Here is a 19279-nt window from a genome sequence, read left to right as displayed (position 1 = left end):
CGCTGAGTGCTGAAGAACGGCTCCCAGAATGTCAGATATTAATATCTCTGGTCCACCCCACGTCTCGCTTCCTAGCAACTGGAGTTCTCAGGAACCGTCAGCACGCACACACACGCGCGCGCACACACACACGCGCGCGCACACACACACACGCGCGCACACACACACGCGCGCGCACACACACACACACGCACACACCTACTTGCGCATACAGCTTAAAACACACACACACACGCACACACGCACACACACACACACACCTACTTGCGCATACAGCTTAAAACACACACACACACACACACACACACACACACACACACACACACACACACACACACACACACTCACTCACTCACTCACTCACTCACTCACACACACACACACACACACACACACACACACAAAAATACACACACAAAGACACACGGACACACAAAAATAAATACCAATTCAATGTAGAGTTTACTCCATTAAGAAGTAGCTCTATGGATATGATTTAGAGCATTTGTTATTTGCTCTGTTAATATCAGAAATGAACCCCCCCAAGCAGTTCTGCTGTAACGTCGTAGGACTGCTGGACCTGAGATCAGCCTCAGTCCAGACAAACTCTGGCTGTAAACATCAAGTTGGTTCTTAAGTCAATCACTTGTTTGTATCTTTTTATTACTTCAGTATCATCTTGCAATAAACGGTGAAATGTGTGTTTACTGGCTGTCATTGCAGCCGGTGAAACTGTCTAGCGATGGCAATTTAAGAACAGAAATGAGGTTTGTTTGGTGATGGAGTTCTCTCTGTAACAGCGTTCAGGCACATCCATTTGACTGTTTAAGTAGCTTAGCGAGCCATTAGCCTGAGAACAGAGAGCCGAGGGCATCATAACGGACTTCAGCCTCAGTTAGGCCCAGCTGGATTCACGATCAATAACGCAATCAGTAAATCAGTAAATCTTAGTGGCTCATGTTGTTATAATGACTGTAAACAATCAATTAAGATGATGATGATTGGATGAGTGCAGATAAAAATAATAATAAAACAAACAAATATCAAAGAATACCACAGAGCCTGAGAGGATATACCTGTCTCTCTCTCTCTCGGTCTGTCGGTCTAATCTTTCACTCTCCATTCACAGTATCTTCTAGTTGTGTCTAGTGATGCCTCCAGCATTACAGGTGGCTTCAGAATGGTAGGGCTAAAGACTCTTATTAATGTTCATCATAAAGAGAAGACTTGGATCATCAAACCGTAACGGCAAACTGTGAGAATTATTCGATTGTTTTTTTGCTTTATTTGTATTTGTTTCCTGCTTCTATGTGTCCAAATGCTTGACTGCATTCTCAATGTAATCAAGACAGAGCGTTTCTAAAGATAGGACAGGAACAGCAAGTTGTCAGAGGAAATTAAATAACCAGTAATTCGATCATTCTATCTGATTCTATTAGCACAGAAGTTCTGAACCAACAGGACGCTGTTGGAAACACCAGGCATCTATCACACTAAAAAGATCTGAACGTCAATTAACTCAAAACCGAAGATACGTCTGTGGTCGTCTTTGGACCGGGATGGAGGTGCTAGTGAAGCTATCAACATAATAAGAGAATTGTGCCACGAGTGGAACTGAATATCGTCTGTCCCTCTTTCCCCCTCCGCAGATCCGGCTGACGTCCCGACGACAACGACGACGACAACAACAACACGGCATACCGACGTTCCGCTGGTGAAAGACTTTCATCTCCCCGTCTCATTGGCCCCGACGGAGGCATGAGTGCGGGACGGAGCCCCCACTACAGCATCGTATCCTGTGAAGAGCGAGGCCTGCCCCTGGGAGCCATGCCCGCCGTGGGCAGCTTCGGGAACGGCAAGATCCACACGCGGCGCAAGGCCCACGGCCGCTTCGTCAACAAGACGGGCCAGTGCAACATCAGCTTCTCCAACATGGACGAGAAGCCCCAGCGCTACCTGTCGGACATCTTCACCACCTGCGTGGACATCCGCTGGCGCTACATGTTCCTGGTGTTCAGCCTGGTGTTCGTGGCGTCCTGGCTGACCTTCGGCCTGGCCTTCTGGGCCATCGGCCTGCTGCACGGCGACATGGAGGCCGGCGGCGAGGACGACGACGACGACGCCGCCGCCGGCTTCACCCCGTGCACCATGCAGGTGCGCACCTTCGTGGCCGCCTTCCTGTTCTCCGTGGAGACGCAGACCACCATCGGCTACGGCGCGCGCTACGTGACCGAGGAGTGCCCGGCGGCCGTCTCCATGGTGGTGCTGCAGTCCATCGTGGGCTGCATCATCGACGCCTTCATGATCGGCGCCATCATGGTCAAGATGGCGCGGCCCAAGAAGCGCGCCAAGACGCTGCTGTTCAGCCACAACGCCGTCATCGCCATGCGGGACGGCAAGCTGTCGCTCATGTTCCGCGTGGGGAACCTGCGCAAGAGCCACATCGTGGAGGCCCACGTCCGCGCGCAGCTGGTGAAGCCCCGCCTGACGGAGGAAGGGGAGTACATCCCCCTGGACCAGATCGACATGAACGTGGGCTACGACAAGGGCGTCGACCGGCTGTTCCTGGTGGCGCCGATCACCATCATCCACGAGATCGACGAGGAGAGCCCGCTGTTCGGCATCAGCAAGCAGGACCTGGTGACGTCCGACTTTGAGATCGTGATCATCCTGGAGGGCATGGTGGAGGCCACGGCCATGACCACGCAGGCCCGCAGCTCCTACCTGTCCTCCGAGATCCTGTGGGGGTACCGCTTCGAGCCGGTGGTCTTCGAGGAGAAGAACCACTACAAGGTGGACTACGCGCACTTCCACAAGACCTTCGAGGTGCCGTCGACGCCGCGTTGCAGCGCCAAGGACATCGACGACCGGAAGTCCTCGACCTCCAGCGGGGGTCACTCGTTCTGCTATGAGAACGAGCTGGCCTTCATCAGCAGGGACGAGGAGGACGAGGGTGAGGTGAAGGTGAAGGTGAAGGACGGCGCTCTGAGGGAACCTCCGGCCAGGCCCGAGGAGCACGTGAAGCCCGGCCCGGATCAGACTCCGCTGCGCAAGGAATCGGAGATATGATCCTGCTTCAGTGAACGTTCTTCTCTATGAATGATTCGTTTGGTTCATTCCAGAAGCAGACAGAAGAAGAGAGTGAAAGAACATGTCATGAGAGAACTCTGGAGCGACATGACAGACAGGAGCAGGGTCTGGATCGGACATTTGATCTAGTTTGGATTTATCTGTTTTCTAATGCAAACATTGCAACATTACTTTTAAATGAAACCGTTTTAAAGATGAAACCGGATGTTTTGATCACGTGTTATCAACGGTCCAGCGGTGCGTTCAAGCGGTTCCGGTCCCGGGGGTTTTCTGTAGAACACGTCTGGATGAGGATTGTAATCCACCATCGACACCAAACTCTACTTAACGAGAGTGAGACAGCAACAAATGAGTCCAGCCTCATTCAATGACACAGTTTAAATGATAAACCTGAGATCACCTAAATGCAGCTAAGCAGATGGATTTGAATCATTACCTAACAAGTAGATCACACAAGAGCAAAACTAAAATAAATCCACGTCGCACGCTGACCGGGGGGAGCGAGCCGGAGCTCCGGGCAGACCAGACCCCCCCCCCCCCCCCCCCCCCCCACCCCGCGGCGCGTCACAAATACCAGGTGAGAACGTCTTGCGAGAGAACAAACATGGCCGGCAGCGCGATGACAGGACTGACCCCCGCGTCTGAGGTGCACTGGCTCCTGCAGCGAGGAGACGGAGAGAGAGAGAGAGACGGGTCTCTGGGAGACGAGGGACCGCTGGACCCCCCCCCCCCGCGCCGCCGCCGCCACCACCGCGGCGCCGCCACCACCGCGCCGCCGCCACCACCGCGCTCCTGGAGGCGGAGACGGATTTACACACGCTTTGCAGACGCAGGAAAAAATACAAAGAAAGGTTTGGAATCTACAAGACGTATGTTTTGTTTTGTTTTGTTTCGTGGCCGAGGTTCTCCGGAAGAAGAGAGTGGGTGTTTGCCGGTCCAGAGAGAGCGTTGGTCACACGCCGACCTGCCGCTCGTATAATAAAACCATAACGTGTCAATCAAACACACGGAGGCAGAGGCGGTGTGACGTGAAAATGTGACTGGATGAAAATAACTTGCAGTGTGAATACGAGCTGAATTGTTCCAAACCCCCCCCCAAAAAAACAACCAAAAACAACAACAACAGGGTGAAGGTTCAGGAGGCCGCACCTGGCCCAGGGCCCCCAGCCCCCGGCCCCCCGGCCCCCAGGGGGGCCCCCGGGGGACGGCATGCATGGGTGGAGAGGAGAGGAGCCATGGAGCACTAAAGATCCCAGAGGAAGACGGAAATCATTCGTGCCAAATTGAGAGCGGGGCCACGCCTCCAGCGGGCCCCCCACAGGAATCAGGAGCCTGATTAAGACTGCAGAGCTGCACCCTGACACACGGCTGCAGGCTGGAGGAGCCGTACACACACACACACACACACGCACTCGCACACGCACGCACACACGCACGCACACACGCACGCACGCACACACGCACGCACACATGCACACACGCACGCTCACACGCACGCACGCGCACGCACGCACGCACACATGCACACACGCACGCACGCACACATGCACACGCACACGCGCACGCACGCACACTCACACGCGCACAGCTTTGACTGAAGCTCTTGCACGGTGTCCACAGCGCTTGGTGTGTAGGACGTGTGTGTGTGTGTGTAGGACATGTGTGTGTGTGTAGGACGTGTGTGTAGGACGTGTGTGTAGGACGTGTGTGTATAGGACGTGTGTGTAGGTCCGTGGTCAGTAGACGTCTTATAGCAGATGACAAACTGCCTCTAGAAAATTGTTTTCTCAAAATGTCTTAATGTTTTCTAGTTACTGGAATTTAAAATCCTAAACTGTGAAGATAACTTTGCAATAAGTTTAGATTGTGTTTTTAAGTTTATAAATATTACTGTTGGACACTGACCTAATAAGCTTTCGTTTTATTCTGACAAATGAACTCACTTCCTATCAGTTAAAACTGACACGCTTTCGTCCAAATATCAACGTATAAGGCTTATTCTGAGAGGCCTCCTCACATGTTTTACCACTGTAACGTGTTGTATGTGCCCATTATTGTTTACCTGTGAGGCATCTCAATACAGTCACGGTCACCTCTTTATAGCCAGCAATATCTGTCTAGCACTTCACATTGAGAGTGGCTTCTTAGAAAGGGTTAGGGCTCCATGCGTAGGCTCCCCCCCCCCACCCCGTCCTAGCCTAGCGCCCTGCAACAGAGGCCCTATACAACACGTCATTTGGTCAAAACCTTCAACAACAAACTGAAGTTAGTTCCATGCACACACCCTTGGTTAACGTTATTCTATTCTAGACATATGCAACTTATGTGATGTGACACAGAAAGAGTCTTAAACTCATCACTGCGTTGAGTTACGGTCACCGGTTCATGTTCTGATTGAAACCCCTTTGGTCATCGGAGACCTCACAGGACTCCCCTCGTCTTCGTCAGGATCAGGACCGGTGGAACACGTAAACACCCCCCCCCCCCCCCCCCCTCCACCACCCAACCCACAGGACGGGGGGGGGGGGGACCTCACAGAGCCGACCCGAGTGCTCTCAGAGTCTCCGGGGGGGGGGGGGGGGGGGAAGAGAGACCCTCCGCTCAATCAGGAGAGAACGGGTTCCCAGTGTGACAACATTTGCACTTAAACCGTCCAGCTCAGCCCCGCCCTGTCTCTCAAACGCCGTCCGCCCGGTTTAGAGAGACGGGCGGCGGCTGCTGCTCTCTCTGAGAACGTCCCCAGAGGGGACGGGCTGACGTGGGACAGCGGCCGGAGACCAGAGGGGCAGCAGCAGCAGAGCGGAGAGAGAGAGAAGCTCTGCAGAGTAGATCCAACAGCAGCGTGTTTGATGTGAGTGGGTGGGGTTTGATACAGTGGGGCCTTTCCAAACCTCCTTATTAGGCCTGTATACGATATATATATATATATATATATATATATATATATATATATATATATATATATATATATATCTATCAGCCGTCTCCTGGGAGCTGTGTTCTGGTCCCCAGGCTCTGCTCCCATGGATCACACGAGGGGCTCGATCGTTTTTGCTCACTTTGGAAAGTCTACTTCTGACCACAAATAAGATTCTCTAGTGATAGTATACTCCTTGGTCAAATATTGACTAAATATAGGCCTCTTTTTGGTCGATATTTGGAAAATCGTTTTCAATCCAAACATTTGTTGTTTCTTCTAAAGAAGGAGTGACATCATAAGACTGAACATTAAAGTCAACTTTGGCCAAACTACTTTTGTAAAGTCATTTCTTTCGTGATTGTGACTACGAGGCAGTTAAGATAAGATAAATAAATTAAAGCAATACCATTAATAAAGGGTGTGCAACGTGTGAGTGATCGTGATTGGGTGTGTGTCTGTGTCTGTGTGTGTGTCTGTGGTTGTCAGTGTGTGTGTGTGTGTGTGTGTGTGTGTGTCTGTGGTTGTCAGTGTGTGTGTGTGTGTCTGTGGTTGTCAGTGTGTGTCTTTGTGTGTGTCTGTGGTTGTCAGTGTGTGTGTGTGTGTGTGTGTGTCTGTGGTTGTCAGTGTGTGTGTGTGTGTGTCTGTGGTTGTCTGTGTGTGTCTGTGGTTGTCAGTGTGTGTGTGTGTCTGTGGTTTCTCCTTACAGTCTTATGCAATGAATCAGATGAGTGCCTGCAAAGTTATTGAAGAACGTTCGCGACACTGTCAGACCCTGTAACCTTGAACCCATATCTCACACACACACACACACACACACACACACATACACACACTTGCGCGCTGCACACACACACTTGCGCTGTGCACACACACACACACACACTTGCGCGTGTTGCACGCACGCACACACACACACACACACACTTGCGCGCTGCACACACACACACACACACACACACACACACACACACACACACACACACACACACACACACACAGAAACACTGATTTGCAAATAGAAACATGATTTCTAATCAGGGTGCTGAAGCCAAAGGCGCAAAAGAGCATTTGTCAAGAGAATAATAGATTCACCTCAGGTAGAAACACGGATGGCCTTTCAGTAACCCGAGGAGTCTGTCGGTATAATATTACAGTTCTGCTATAATCACAAAGGTCTAACCCTGACCATGGCTCGTTCTCCTGGGAAGTGAAACAAAAGAGATGTGATCCGAGTCAACAGGCGTTTGACCACACGCTACAATTAAACTACCGGCAGCGATGAGACAACAAACTCATGAATAAAAGAGTCATCCAAAGTAAAAAAAAAAAAAGTTCTCCTATTCCCGCCTTTAAATAACTGCTGTGTTTATTTCTTTGCGTCGAAAAAAGAAAAAGAAGAACACAGGTTGGGGAAGAAAAAAAAAAGATGGCACAATATAAGTAAACATATTTACAGCAGCGGACACACAAACACACAAACCAGCTGACCGCGTCACTCAGCCGCAGCTGAGCTGCTGACCCCGGGTTTGATTACAGCGACGGGTTCCCTTACAGGGGGAGTGGGGGTGTGGGGGGGGGGGACGGACACTGACACCGGGAGATTCACGTCATTACTACCATTAAAATCATCCTACTAGTGAATCGTTGCTTATTCACACCTCTGCATGAGGATCAGAGCGCTGTGCCGCTGGAAGGACCCTCTGCGTCAAGCCGCGTTCACACCAAAAGCGAAGGAGGCGGCTTTTGTGCGCGCGGGCGTGGCGGCGCGACTCCGTACAAAGTCAACGCAATAGACGCGCTCCAGGCGACAAGCGCCTCGAACGCGTCTATGCGTTATTTTGTTACACAACTTCATGTTTTGTTGGTGAGAAAGACAAGCATATAATTACGAATGCGAGATTTTATACTTGCGTAATATTTTAGGCCATTGAAAACGTGTTGCCTTTTAAAATGAAATGACTAGGATAGGATATCGGTGCAGCATTTGTGTATAGCGATACGCTATCTTCCAAACACCTTTTGTTGAACCACTACTGGATGTAAGGCTGACCCCTGCCGGCACTGGACTGTACTGGTTTCACTGGTTTGCATGCTATGGTTTTCCACTTTAGATCTACCCTATAACATGATACCTATTGAGAAATCTGAATTTATTTTAGGTGAGTATTTATAACACAAACATTTTTGTATAATCACATCGGGGAATTGTAGTCTAAAAAAACACAACTGTGTGGGAAACTGGGCAGAATAAAATAAAATTACATCAAACATTCGTGTTGTTGGTTTATTGGAAAAGTCAGGAAAAACAAGCAGATATAGATTTAAAAAAAACAACCTTTATACCTATAATTCGATTTAATATAGGAGTTTAGTACTGTTTAGTTCAGTACAATGTTTTTTATGGTAGCCACACGGTGGCAGCCTAACACACTGCCACCGCTTGGGCTTGATGGTTATGTATGAGGTGGACCGTGATTGGTCGATCTTTGTGAAGTTTAAGCTGGCCAATGAGCAGAGACCTGGGTGATTATTTAAACCAGAGTGCCGCGCAGTCAAACATTACATTGAAAACTTCAGTTCAACTCAATCATGTCTGGAAGAGGTAAGACCGGAGGAAAGGCCAGGGCGAAGGCCAAGACCCGCTCATCCCGCGCCGGACTCCAGTTCCCCGTCGGCCGAGTGCACAGACTTCTCCGCAAGGGGAACTACGCTCACCGCGTCGGTGCCGGAGCTCCCGTCTACCTGGCGGCGGTTCTCGAGTATCTGACCGCTGAGATCCTGGAGTTGGCTGGAAACGCCGCCCGTGACAACAAGAAGACCCGCATCATCCCCCGCCACCTGCAGCTGGCCGTCCGCAACGACGAGGAGCTCAACAAACTCCTGGGCGGAGTGACCATCGCCCAGGGCGGCGTGCTGCCCAACATCCAGGCCGTCCTTCTGCCCAAGAAGACCGAGAAGCCCGCCAAGAAGTAGACCCAGACCACCAATAACACAAAGGCTCTTTTAAGAGCCACATACAACTTCGCTAAGCAGCATTTCCTGAAAACTAGTAGGCCTACTAGTGCTAAACATTAGTCTCACTTTGCTTATACTTACAGCTGTAAGCTTTATTCTCTCAACAACCACATTCTGAAACGTAAAAATAGTCAAGGAAGGTGAAGGTAGGATTACGCTTTGAGTTTTATGAGATAAACTGTAGATCTTCAGTCCATGCAATAGTTTTATTAAAATATGCATTCATTAAATGGCCATTACGTTTTATTTACGTGCAACATATGAGGGAAGTTAAAGAATTCATCAATTAATTTAAGTAGCTGGTTTTGTGTTGACTTAATCTCTTGGTTAGACCCACTAATGTAATTATTGTATGTCGTTTTGTATATAAGCGACTGCTAAATGTGAAAGTGTATAAGTATTGTGGTAGCATGAAGGGTAGCAATACATGTTGAATAACTAAGTGAAATACGTATTGACAAATTTGCTACCGGAGCTGTTCAAAAAGCGTCCGCTTCACTGCGCGCTTCAATTCGACGAGGGCAGTGGGCGGGGTCTGTATTGGCGCTCCCGCCCTTGGTCTCTCTTAGGTCCTCTGCGACCCCTTATAACCACGGAGCGTCACAGCTGAACTCCATTCTGCTTCTACTACTTCGATAATCATGTCTGGACGCGGCAAAGGAGGAAAGGGACTCGGGAAAGGAGGCGCTAAGCGTCACCGTAAGGTTCTCCGTGATAACATCCAGGGCATCACCAAGCCCGCCATCCGCCGTCTGGCGCGTCGCGGCGGAGTGAAGCGTATCTCCGGCCTGATCTACGAGGAGACCCGCGGGGTCCTCAAGGTGTTCCTGGAGAACGTGATCCGTGACGCCGTCACCTACACCGAGCACGCCAAGAGGAAGACCGTCACCGCCATGGATGTGGTCTACGCCCTGAAGAGGCAGGGGCGCACCCTGTACGGCTTCGGCGGTTAAACCATCTGCTCCCACACACAACCCCAACGGCTCTTTTAAGAGCCACTCAAATTTAACTTAAAGCGATTTTCCTTGCGTTTCAAAGTAGTGTATTTGTGGTACACTAAATATTAGACTATTTCAATAAGTAAAACCTATGGTCAATTTTCATTTTAGATTTTATTTATCACTTTATTCCGGTCTCATAGTTGCGATACAAAGCATTAGAAACGGAGGGGCGGACCCAAAGTGTTTGCGTTGTAGTCGGACTCCTATGGTTGAGGGGCATTTCCGCTTCCTCGCCAGGCGGATTTTGGAAGACGGTAATAAAAGTTTCGTTCCTTTTACTGATATCAACCTGCTTTTCAGGTTTGCGCATTGTGCAAATCACACCAATCACTATATTCGTGAATCGCAACATCCTATAACCGGGTCGAGGAACTTTGCGTTGAGTTTGAAGTCCGTAATGTTGAGTTATTTAACTTTTGAAAACTTCTGTTTGTTTCGCGCCAAACGGCAATAGAGAAAAATGGCAGTTAGCCGTTCGAACATTAATGTGGAAAAACACAGAATATATTTAACTTTAGCACCTGACGTACATGTTATTTAGAATATATATATAAAGAGATGGATGATAGGATATTAGTTATTATTATTAAAGTATTGGATTAGAGAGTATTGGAGTAGTCTGTCAAATCATTCATTGTAGTTAAGGCCGTGGTTTATTGTAAATTCCCTAGGTGGTTTATTGTCTTATTGTTTTCTTTGGTGGAACAGTCTTTTAAATGACTTGTTATTGTGGTTTAAAGCCATGTAATAATAACACTATGTGAGATAGCTGAAGACAGGCATTTCAACTTTAACTAATGTGAATTTTGATAAAAGGACTTGTGTATTTATTTATTTAGTATTTATTTTAATGTGAATTAAGAGTGGAGAGAAACTATACATGTGAGCCTCACTTTTTTATGATTTATTTGTAACAAGAGAACCTCCAAAGGGACAATTGACATTTTGACACACATTAACCAGAGAATAGTTTTTATTTATATGTGATACTTACTATTAATACTTACTAGTTCATTTTACTTATATCGACCTGCTTTTCAGAAATCCGCTCAACATCTATTTTTTACTACCGTCTTGGCCACTTGGGACATTGAAATCCAAACACTAAAACGGATTAATTTCGACAATTATATAGATGGGCGCAAAATAAGTGTCTTACTTTCTGGCATTCATCGATCTATCGTTTGCATATATTTGCCAGCCAATTAGCATTGTTATACTCAAATACAATGTTTTATTAATGATAGGGGTAATAAACAGCAGACATAAATCTTAAATAAACAATACATCGACAACAGAACAGCTCTGTGTTTGAAGGGACTAATTATTCCGTGTGTAGAGCTTTTAGTCAAGACAGCGCGCATGCTCAGTCTTACAGAATTCTTTGGCCAACTCACGACTATTTTCACCAGCGGAACATGGAGTCCTCTCAGCCAATCACATAACCGGACTATCCTATGTTGATTTGCATGCTCCTCCTATACATACGGCAGCCAAACAAGGCATTGTCATTCGACCGACATCATGCCTGAGGTAGCCAAACCCGCGCCCAAGAAGGGCTCCAAGAAAGCCGTCTCCAAGACCGCAGTGAAGGGCGGCAAGAAGCGCCGCAAGACCAGGAAGGAGAGCTACGCCATCTACGTGTACAAGGTGCTGAAACAGGTCCACCCCGACACCGGCATCTCCTCCAAGGCGATGGGCATCATGAACTCGTTCGTCAACGACATCTTCGAGCGTATCGCCGGTGAGGCCTCTCGCCTGGCCCACTACAACAAGCGCTCCACCATCACCTCCCGGGAGATCCAGACCGCCGTCCGCCTGCTGCTCCCCGGAGAGCTGGCCAAGCACGCCGTGTCTGAGGGCACCAAGGCGGTGACCAAGTACACCAGCTCCAAGTAGACTTCACCTTCAACCAAACAAACGGTCCTTTTAAGGACCACACAAATCTGTCTAAAGGGCCATTTCGAACAACTCAGTATCCACTATTGTATTTATAAGAAGGTGTTAGACAATCTATGTCTGAGAAGATTTAAATACTCGTTTTACTTCTTAAACGTGCCTGCCTGTCGGAGGCTCGGAGCCTAGCTCCTAAATACCTCTACTACCTCCTCCTCGTTCTCTAGCATTGTAGCATCATAAGCGAGAGCTCTGAGTGAGCATTGTTTACCGACCATGGAAGTATTAGTTACTAACCCCTCCGATTAGTCTCTATATGTGATACTAAACGTGCACTGAGCCCTCTCGGAGGCCCGGCCCAAACAACATTAGTTTCACTACGACTCCTTTCAGCCGCCCACCCCTCCTCCTCCGGCTAATAATAAAACGCTTGAGGTGGAGTTTAAAAAAGAGAAAAAAAATACATTTTAATAGTACATGGTCCAAAGATAATCATGATGATTTGATTGATATCCCGACAAAAAATTTGTGGAGACACAATCCTGTCCCCCACTTGTATTGGAGTGAACGGGGATATCTACTTCCGGGTCCCATGATTTGAGGGACCCGTCCACAGCCCGCTAAAAAAACTGCAATACCAGGCCACTGAGCACGGGTGGATTGCGGAAGTAGGCCCTGCTCCTGGGGGCCTGGGTAGAACCCATGCTGCACGAATCGCTTTATCTTCCGCATCTTTCTATCTTTCCACACCAATGTTTACTCACCTAGGCCATCACTGTTGGATAATTTTCTTGGGTCTTTTGAATCACGCGTTTTCTCTTTACATTGGCCACAGAAGTCGAGGCAAACGACTAAATAATTGTGTTACATCGCGAGAAACAGTATAAATAAATAAACACAGTTGTGTGGATAGCAGTCTAGTTCGGTGACCTAGTTCCTAAATCTCTCTCCCGTATTAATCATATGCTTAATCAGGGGTTAAAGGGCAGATGATGCAGTCAAGACTCGACAAAATTGCCCGGGACGTTTCCATTTTAAAAGTGCGGATTTCCGAGTTTAGAAATGGTTGGAAACATTTGGGTAAGTAAGTATACAAGAAGATACAAAATATAACGTACTTCTAGGCCTTTTTCTTTTTAGATATTGGATTGCCGATATCGCACATATTAGGCCTTTAAATTGTGCATGGATCGTCCAGAACTGCTACGTCTAACTGAATATGGGTCATCCAAAACCTAGAACCTGCTGATATAGCCACAGTCAGCCAAGCTTAAAAAATGATGTCACCTCCGAAGGAAAGTATAGAAATTAGAATTCATATAAAATAGATTCCATATATTTATGTTGAAAGATTGACAGAAACCTTTTCCAGTATTAGAATGTCTTCTTTGAATCGGAGCGAAGACAGCAGGAGTGTCATGATGATCGGCTGGAGTTTTTGGAACAACTTAAGTCCTCTGCCATATGATGATATCAGTGGCTTTTTCAAATCCATAAAGACATACATATACCAGCTATAGTATAAACAGCCTATAATAGTGTTTGAGATCGTAAAGGTGAATAATTGGCCTAGCACTCAGAAAACGGATAAATTAATTAAAACAGGGAGGGGACACGTTAACAGCATCCTTGTTACTTGTTGTAGTCAGAATTGGATGGAGTAGCAAAAACATGGACTCAGGTTCAAGTATTGACTTAAAGGTAAACATGACTGGACCTACGTTAACATTTGGGTTGTGTACTAACATTATCTCAAATGTTTCCAACGGTGTTCCAACTCAGAGAAATATGTTGTTTGTTCAATGTAATGTTTCGTTATATTTGGTCGATCAATGACGTTGAACCTAACATCGGAGGAAACATGTGAAAACAGTTAATCATGAAGAGACCTAATTAATTCATGTATTTAAATAAAGATCTATCTTACCAGGATGTTCTACTTTACAAGTTGCTCTTGCCAGACCGACAATCTACTGCAGTGTTTCCTACAAATACTTTAGACGTGGGAGGGTCTTATTTCCACGACGTTCTTGAGTAAGATAGCAAAAGTGAGTTACTTACACACATATTATGTGATTTACTCTATATGTATGCATACTGAAGCTGACAGGGTGTAAACTGGTTATGTGTATAGGAAATGGTTATGTGTAACTTAGTTATGTAGTTAGTTTGTAGTTTACTTAGTTTGTAAACTTGGTTATGTGTATAGGAAATGTAATATTTTCTCATGCATTTGTCTTATAATAATATGCATATCTTATAACAATATGCACATAATTTATCAGAACTATTTTGCTAATAAACATATGCCCTTAAAAGTCTAATATTTAAAAACATTCAAACAAATTCAAACTACACTAAAAATAAAAATCTGAAAAAAAAAACACCTAAAGTAAAGCTCACACATGCGCTGACTGTTCTGTGTTTACCAGCTTCAGAATACGGATCTTTAATCCAAAGTACAGACACGCGGGACAAGTGGCTCTCTGCCGAATGTTCCTCCGTTTGTACGTCATATTAAAAAACACTGTCCGCATTGTTAGATATATTTAGGCACGGTTGAAAACAAATATCAGATTAAACAGATTGATACCAAAACCATGTCACACGGAAAGTTACGGGTTTTTAGACACATGCTTAGACATCTTCGGCGCCTGCGACTCCGCAGGGTTCACATTGAACAACTCCTCTCGTAGTTTGTTCACGAGACGTGTCGAATAATTCCATAGTTTGTGAATTAAACCCGGACGACGCGAGGGAGGAAACACAAACGGAGACATCTCGGGACTCATAGAAAAACGTTGAATGGGTTGAGTCTGTACGGTTCTCATCGAGTGTATAAGGACAGCCCACATTCATCGGTTCAATATTCTCGAGTCTCTCGACCCTGAACCGCACGAGAAAAGATCATGGAAGTCGCGCCTGCTGTCGCTGCCCCCGCCGATGCCGCCGCGCCGGTGAAGGAAGCCAAGAAGAAGAAGACGGCCGCCGCCAAGCCGAGGAAGGTCGGACCCCGCGTGAGCGACCTGATCGTCAAGGCCGTGTCCGCCTCCAAGGAGCGCAGCGGCGTGTCTCTGCCGGCGCTGAAGAAGCTCCTGGCTGCCGACGGCTACGACGTGGAGAAGAACAACTCCCGCGTCAAGACCGCCTTGAGGAGTCTGTTGGCGAAGGGGACCCTGGTCCACACCAAGGGCATCGGAGCCTCTGGTTCCTTTAAGATCCCCAAAGAGGAGAAGAAGCCGGTGTCTAAGCCCGCTGCCCCTAAAGCGAAGAAGCCCGCTGCCAAGAAGCCCGCCGCCGCCGCCGTCGAGAAGGCCCCCCGGAAGGGCAAGGCGCCCCTGCCCCGGAGCGTCACCCCGAAGAAGGCCAAGAAGCCCGCCGCCGCGGCCAAGAAGACACCGACCAAGAAGAGCCCCAAGAAGGTCGTGGCCAAAGCCCTGAAAAAAGCGCCCAAGCCCGCAGCGAAGAAACCCTCCGCAAAGAAGTCCCCGGTGAAGAAGGCTTCCAAGCCCAAAGTCGCCAAAAAGGCAGCCCCGAAGAAGAAGTAAAACATTCGTTTTTTTTGTTGAGAAACCCAAAGGCTCTTTTAAGAGCCAACAACACAACGTTAAGAGCATGTATTCTTGTGCAAGGTGTAAGGCTTCTTATAGAGGGAACATATTTTAATATTATGTAGGAGTGATAATGTGAACCATGATGAAACCAGACGCAAGATTTCCTTAGTCTAGTGTTCTGTACGCACCCGGTGAGCTGAGTCATGGGTCAATATAAATACGAAATATAACTTTTTTTTACGCTTTTGTAGAGCGTATCCTTCTCATCCAATTGCCATAATTTCGGCAGATATTGTAAGTTAAACTGAATATGAACTGAAAATTGCTACCGGAACCAGAGCCGTTTCAAAATGGGCGGTCACTGCGCTCTTTCCTTGCGCAAATTTCTTTCCTCGAAATTCGACGAGGGCAGTAGGCGGGGTCTGTGGCGTTCCCGCCCATGGTCTCTCTCAGGTCCTCTGCGAGCCTATATATTTACGGAGCGTCTGCACTGGGTTTCATTCTGCTTCAACTACCTAGTTAAATCATGTCTGGTCGCGGTAAAGGAGGAAAGGGACTCGGGAAAGGAGGCGCCAAGCGCCACCGTAAAGTCCTTCGTGATAACATCCAGGGCATCACCAAGCCCGCCATCCGCCGTCTGGCGCGTCGCGGCGGAGTGAAGCGTATCTCCGGCCTGATCTACGAGGAGACCCGCGGGGTCCTCAAGGTGTTCCTGGAGAACGTTATCCGTGATGCCGTCACCTACACAGAGCACGCCAAGAGGAAGACCGTCACCGCCATGGATGTGGTCTACGCCCTGAAGAGGCAGGGACGCACCCTGTACGGCTTCGGCGGTTAAACCATCTGCTCCCACACACAACCCCAACGGCTCTTTTAAGAGCCACCCAAATCTATCAAAAGTGATTTTCCTTGCGTTACAAAGTAGTCATATAAACACAATCTTAAAAACTATAAGCGTCTTATCGTTATGAAATTAGGTAATTGAACTCCCTAACTGAATAATTTCGACAATTTTATAAAATAAGGGCCAAATTAGTGTCTTACTTTCATGCATCGATCTATCGTTTGCCTGAAATAAAATGAGGTAATTGAACTCCATACACTCGAACGGTATTTAATTCCAATTTCTTTTAAAGAAAAGGTGAAAAGGGAGTTATTTTCCTCCATCAATCGATCCATAGTTTGCCTAAATTTAACAGGAAATTGGCATTGCTGGACACAATTTAGGCAGATATTGTAGTTAAGTATATATAATATAGTAGTCAAATTAAGGTTGGCGACTGAAATCAATTGTAACTGCCAATTCAATTCCATTTAATTTGTGATTTGCGCTTAATGGACTGTGTCCAACTTTATTCCGAAACAGGACATTTGATTATTTCACGTTCTGATTTCAAATGTAAAACGCGGGAAATGAATAACTTGCTAATGAGCACACGAGCTGGGCGTGTGAGGAAATAAAGTGGACCAATCAGCGTCTGGTTGTTGTCCTGGGCGAGCCATATAAACTTTTGCTCTACCGCGGTTTCTCACGTTCAGTCTCAGAATCCTCAGCTGAAATGGCCAGAACCAAGCAGACCGCTCGTAAGTCCACCGGTGGCAAAGCCCCCAGGAAGCAGCTCGCCACCAAGGCCGCCCGCAAGAGCGCCCCGGCCACCGGCGGCGTGAAGAAGCCCCATCGTTACAGGCCCGGGACCGTGGCCCTGAGAGAGATCCGTCGGTATCAGAAGTCCACCGAGCTGCTGATCCGCAAGCTGCCCTTCCAGCGCCTGGTGAGGGAGATCGCTCAGGACTTCAAGACCGACCTGCGCTTCCAGAGCTCCGCCGTCATGGCTCTCCAGGAGGCCAGCGAGGCCTACCTGGTCGGTCTGTTCGAGGACACCAACCTGTGCGCCATCCACGCCAAGAGGGTCACCATCATGCCCAAAGACATCCAGCTGGCCCGCCGCATCCGCGGAGAACGCGCCTAAATCGACAGTATTAATTGTCCCCACAACGGCTCTTTTAAGAGCCACACAAGCATCTTTAAGAGGTTTAAATCCGACATTGCTCTTGGTTTAAAAATAATATATATATATATATATATGCATACAACCAGGCTGGTGAATGTTAACTAGTTATAAACATTACTCAAGTATGAATGTACAAACTGAACTGCTTTATTTATTTTACACTACGCAATTAATTTAGACTTGCTATAAGTTATTTTAAACTGATGCCTGAACAACACACTTTGACTTTAACTATGGAATTCAAGCGTTTATGACTGAATTAGATAGTTGCTAAATCCCTACTCCGAAGACTGTCCAAAGTTGAACCCTCTACCTCACCCTAACTAGATTATCAGTGAGATTTTATAGCATTTTAATTAACTTAATTAGCTGTCTAGAAACTTGAAAGTATAAATCATTTCTAAACTGATAAAATTGCATAGACTATGTTGACGATCATATAAAACGGATTACAACGTTCAAAACAAAATATATCTAGTGTTTTGGGTTCATTGTTTTTTTAAAATAAGAAAACAGGTTACTGTTAACTGTTGTGAAAAAATAACCAGTTACTATCTATATTTTACTCGCTCTTCTTTTCAATGGGGGATTCGGCTTTAGGTCCAGGCGCCAATTATCGCGCCTCTTCGGGATGAGTGATTGGTCCGTTTCTTTCAAGATTGAGCTGGCCAATAAGCAGAGACCTGAGAGCATATAGAGTGTGCCGCGCACGCTTAGACTACGAAGATCACTTTGAATACGAACTGATCATGTCTGGAAGAGGTAAAACCGGAGGCAAAGCCAGGGCGAAGGCCAAGACCCGCTCATCCCGTGCCGGACTCCAGTTCCCCGTCGGCCGTGTGCACAGGCTTCTCCGCAAGGGAAACTACGCTCACCGCGTTGGTGCCGGAGCTCCCGTCTACCTGGCGGCGGTTCTCGAGTATCTGACCGCTGAGATCCTGGAATTGGCCGGAAACGCTGCCCGCGACAACAAGAAGACCCGCATCATCCCCCGCCACCTGCAGCTGGCCGTCCGCAACGACGAGGAGCTCAACAAACTCCTGGGCGGAGTGACCATCGCCCAGGGCGGCGTGCTGCCCAACATCCAGGCCGTCCTTCTGCCCAAGAAGACCGAGAAGCCCGCCAAGAAGTAGAACCAGACCACCAATAACACAAAGGCTCTTTTAAGAGCCACCTACATCTTGAAAAAGAGCTAAATCTAAACGTATTTAACCGCAAATTACCGAACAAAACACAAATATCGAATTCACTGTCGAAACAACCCTGTAGGCTAAGGTCTTGGTAACAAAATAACTGCAAGCAAGTGCATCATCCTCTTATCCATGAAGGGGAACTTGCCCACAGGGATCTAGTAGTTTGATTTGAAAATAAGTTGTTTCCTTTTATATTTGATAATTCCATGTTTCAGAACTTTTTTTACAAACATTTTTGAATGAAAAATCCCGTTTTAGGTTGGATAAACGTCTGACAAATGCTTATTTCACAAATTAAAATGACATGAATTATAACGATGATGCCGGGGTTGCTCTGTATGTTAATTGTCCAAGGGGCTACATGACCTAAAAGTTCGGGAACCACTGCGCTATAATATATGGATGAGTGACGATTTTATATATATTGCTATTAGGACCCTCCATACAAATTACACCCAAAAAGGGCAAATTACTTTCAACAAGATGTGGGAAATATGAGCTCCTTAAACAGGACCCTCGTGCATTATATGGTCGCATGCGCAAATGATATTTGGCCAGAAAAGTATATGGCGTTTTTATTTCAGGACAATGTTTATTT

At 47.2% G+C, this 19279-nt stretch overlaps 6 protein-coding genes and 2 pseudogenes across 8 annotated transcripts; all 8 read left to right on the top strand.

The window, feature by feature from the left end:
- Positions 1 to 1650: 1650 nt before the first annotated feature.
- On the top strand, positions 1651 to 5588 carry LOC311370871 (ATP-sensitive inward rectifier potassium channel 12 pseudogene; annotated as a pseudogene). Its single transcript has one exon. The product of its transcript is annotated as an ATP-sensitive inward rectifier potassium channel 12 pseudogene (transcript).
- Positions 5589 to 8587: 2999 nt separating this feature from the next.
- LOC311370885 (histone H2A) lies at positions 8588 to 9214 on the top strand. The gene has a single exon (XM_084489179.1). It carries the CDS (start codon positions 8600 to 8602, stop codon positions 8981 to 8983), a length of 384 nt encoding a protein of 127 aa, XP_084345305.1. The 5' UTR covers positions 8588 to 8599; the 3' UTR covers positions 8984 to 9214.
- Positions 9215 to 9666: 452 nt separating this feature from the next.
- Positions 9667 to 9978, top strand: LOC311370892 (histone H4; the record flags this gene model as incomplete). The annotated part of the gene is made up of 1 exon (XM_084489185.1): positions 9667 to 9978. One exon carries the CDS (start codon positions 9667 to 9669, stop codon positions 9976 to 9978), a length of 312 nt encoding a protein of 103 aa, XP_084345311.1.
- Positions 9979 to 11544: 1566 nt separating this feature from the next.
- On the top strand, positions 11545 to 11925 carry LOC311370870 (histone H2B 1/2; the record flags this gene model as incomplete). Its single annotated transcript, XM_084489168.1, has 1 exon — positions 11545 to 11925. The coding sequence occupies exon 1, from the start codon at positions 11551 to 11553 to the stop codon at positions 11923 to 11925; it is 375 nt and encodes a 124-aa protein (XP_084345294.1). The 5' UTR covers positions 11545 to 11550.
- A 2906-nt stretch (positions 11926 to 14831) lies between these two features.
- On the top strand, positions 14832 to 15470 carry LOC311370872 (histone H1 pseudogene; annotated as a pseudogene). Its single transcript has one exon. The product of its transcript is annotated as a histone H1 pseudogene (transcript).
- Positions 15471 to 16002: 532 nt separating this feature from the next.
- Positions 16003 to 16314, top strand: LOC311370873 (histone H4; the record flags this gene model as incomplete). Its single annotated transcript, XM_084489169.1, has 1 exon — positions 16003 to 16314. One exon carries the CDS (start codon positions 16003 to 16005, stop codon positions 16312 to 16314), a length of 312 nt encoding a protein of 103 aa, XP_084345295.1.
- A 721-nt stretch (positions 16315 to 17035) lies between these two features.
- LOC311370890 (histone H3.2) lies at positions 17036 to 17446 on the top strand (the record flags this gene model as incomplete). The annotated part of the gene is made up of 1 exon (XM_084489184.1): positions 17036 to 17446. One exon carries the CDS (start codon positions 17036 to 17038, stop codon positions 17444 to 17446), a length of 411 nt encoding a protein of 136 aa, XP_084345310.1.
- Positions 17447 to 18237: 791 nt separating this feature from the next.
- LOC311370886 (histone H2A) lies at positions 18238 to 18672 on the top strand (the record flags this gene model as incomplete). The annotated part of the gene is made up of 1 exon (XM_084489180.1): positions 18238 to 18672. One exon carries the CDS (start codon positions 18238 to 18240, stop codon positions 18619 to 18621), a length of 384 nt encoding a protein of 127 aa, XP_084345306.1. The 3' UTR covers positions 18622 to 18672.
- Positions 18673 to 19279: the final 607 nt, after the last annotated feature.

Source organism: Micromesistius poutassou, assembly GCF_964030765.1.
Source record: "Micromesistius poutassou genome assembly, contig: SCAFFOLD_2649, whole genome shotgun sequence".
NCBI lineage: Eukaryota > Metazoa > Chordata > Actinopteri > Gadiformes > Gadidae > Micromesistius > Micromesistius poutassou.
Note: the sequence above shows the minus strand (reverse complement) of the source record. Positions and strands in the feature narration are given on the sequence as shown.

Coding starts and splice junctions, on each gene's coding strand:
- LOC311370885 (XM_084489179.1), top strand. CDS start 8,600: ATGTCTGGAAGAGGTAAGACCGGAGGAAAGGCCAGGGCGAAGGCCAAG.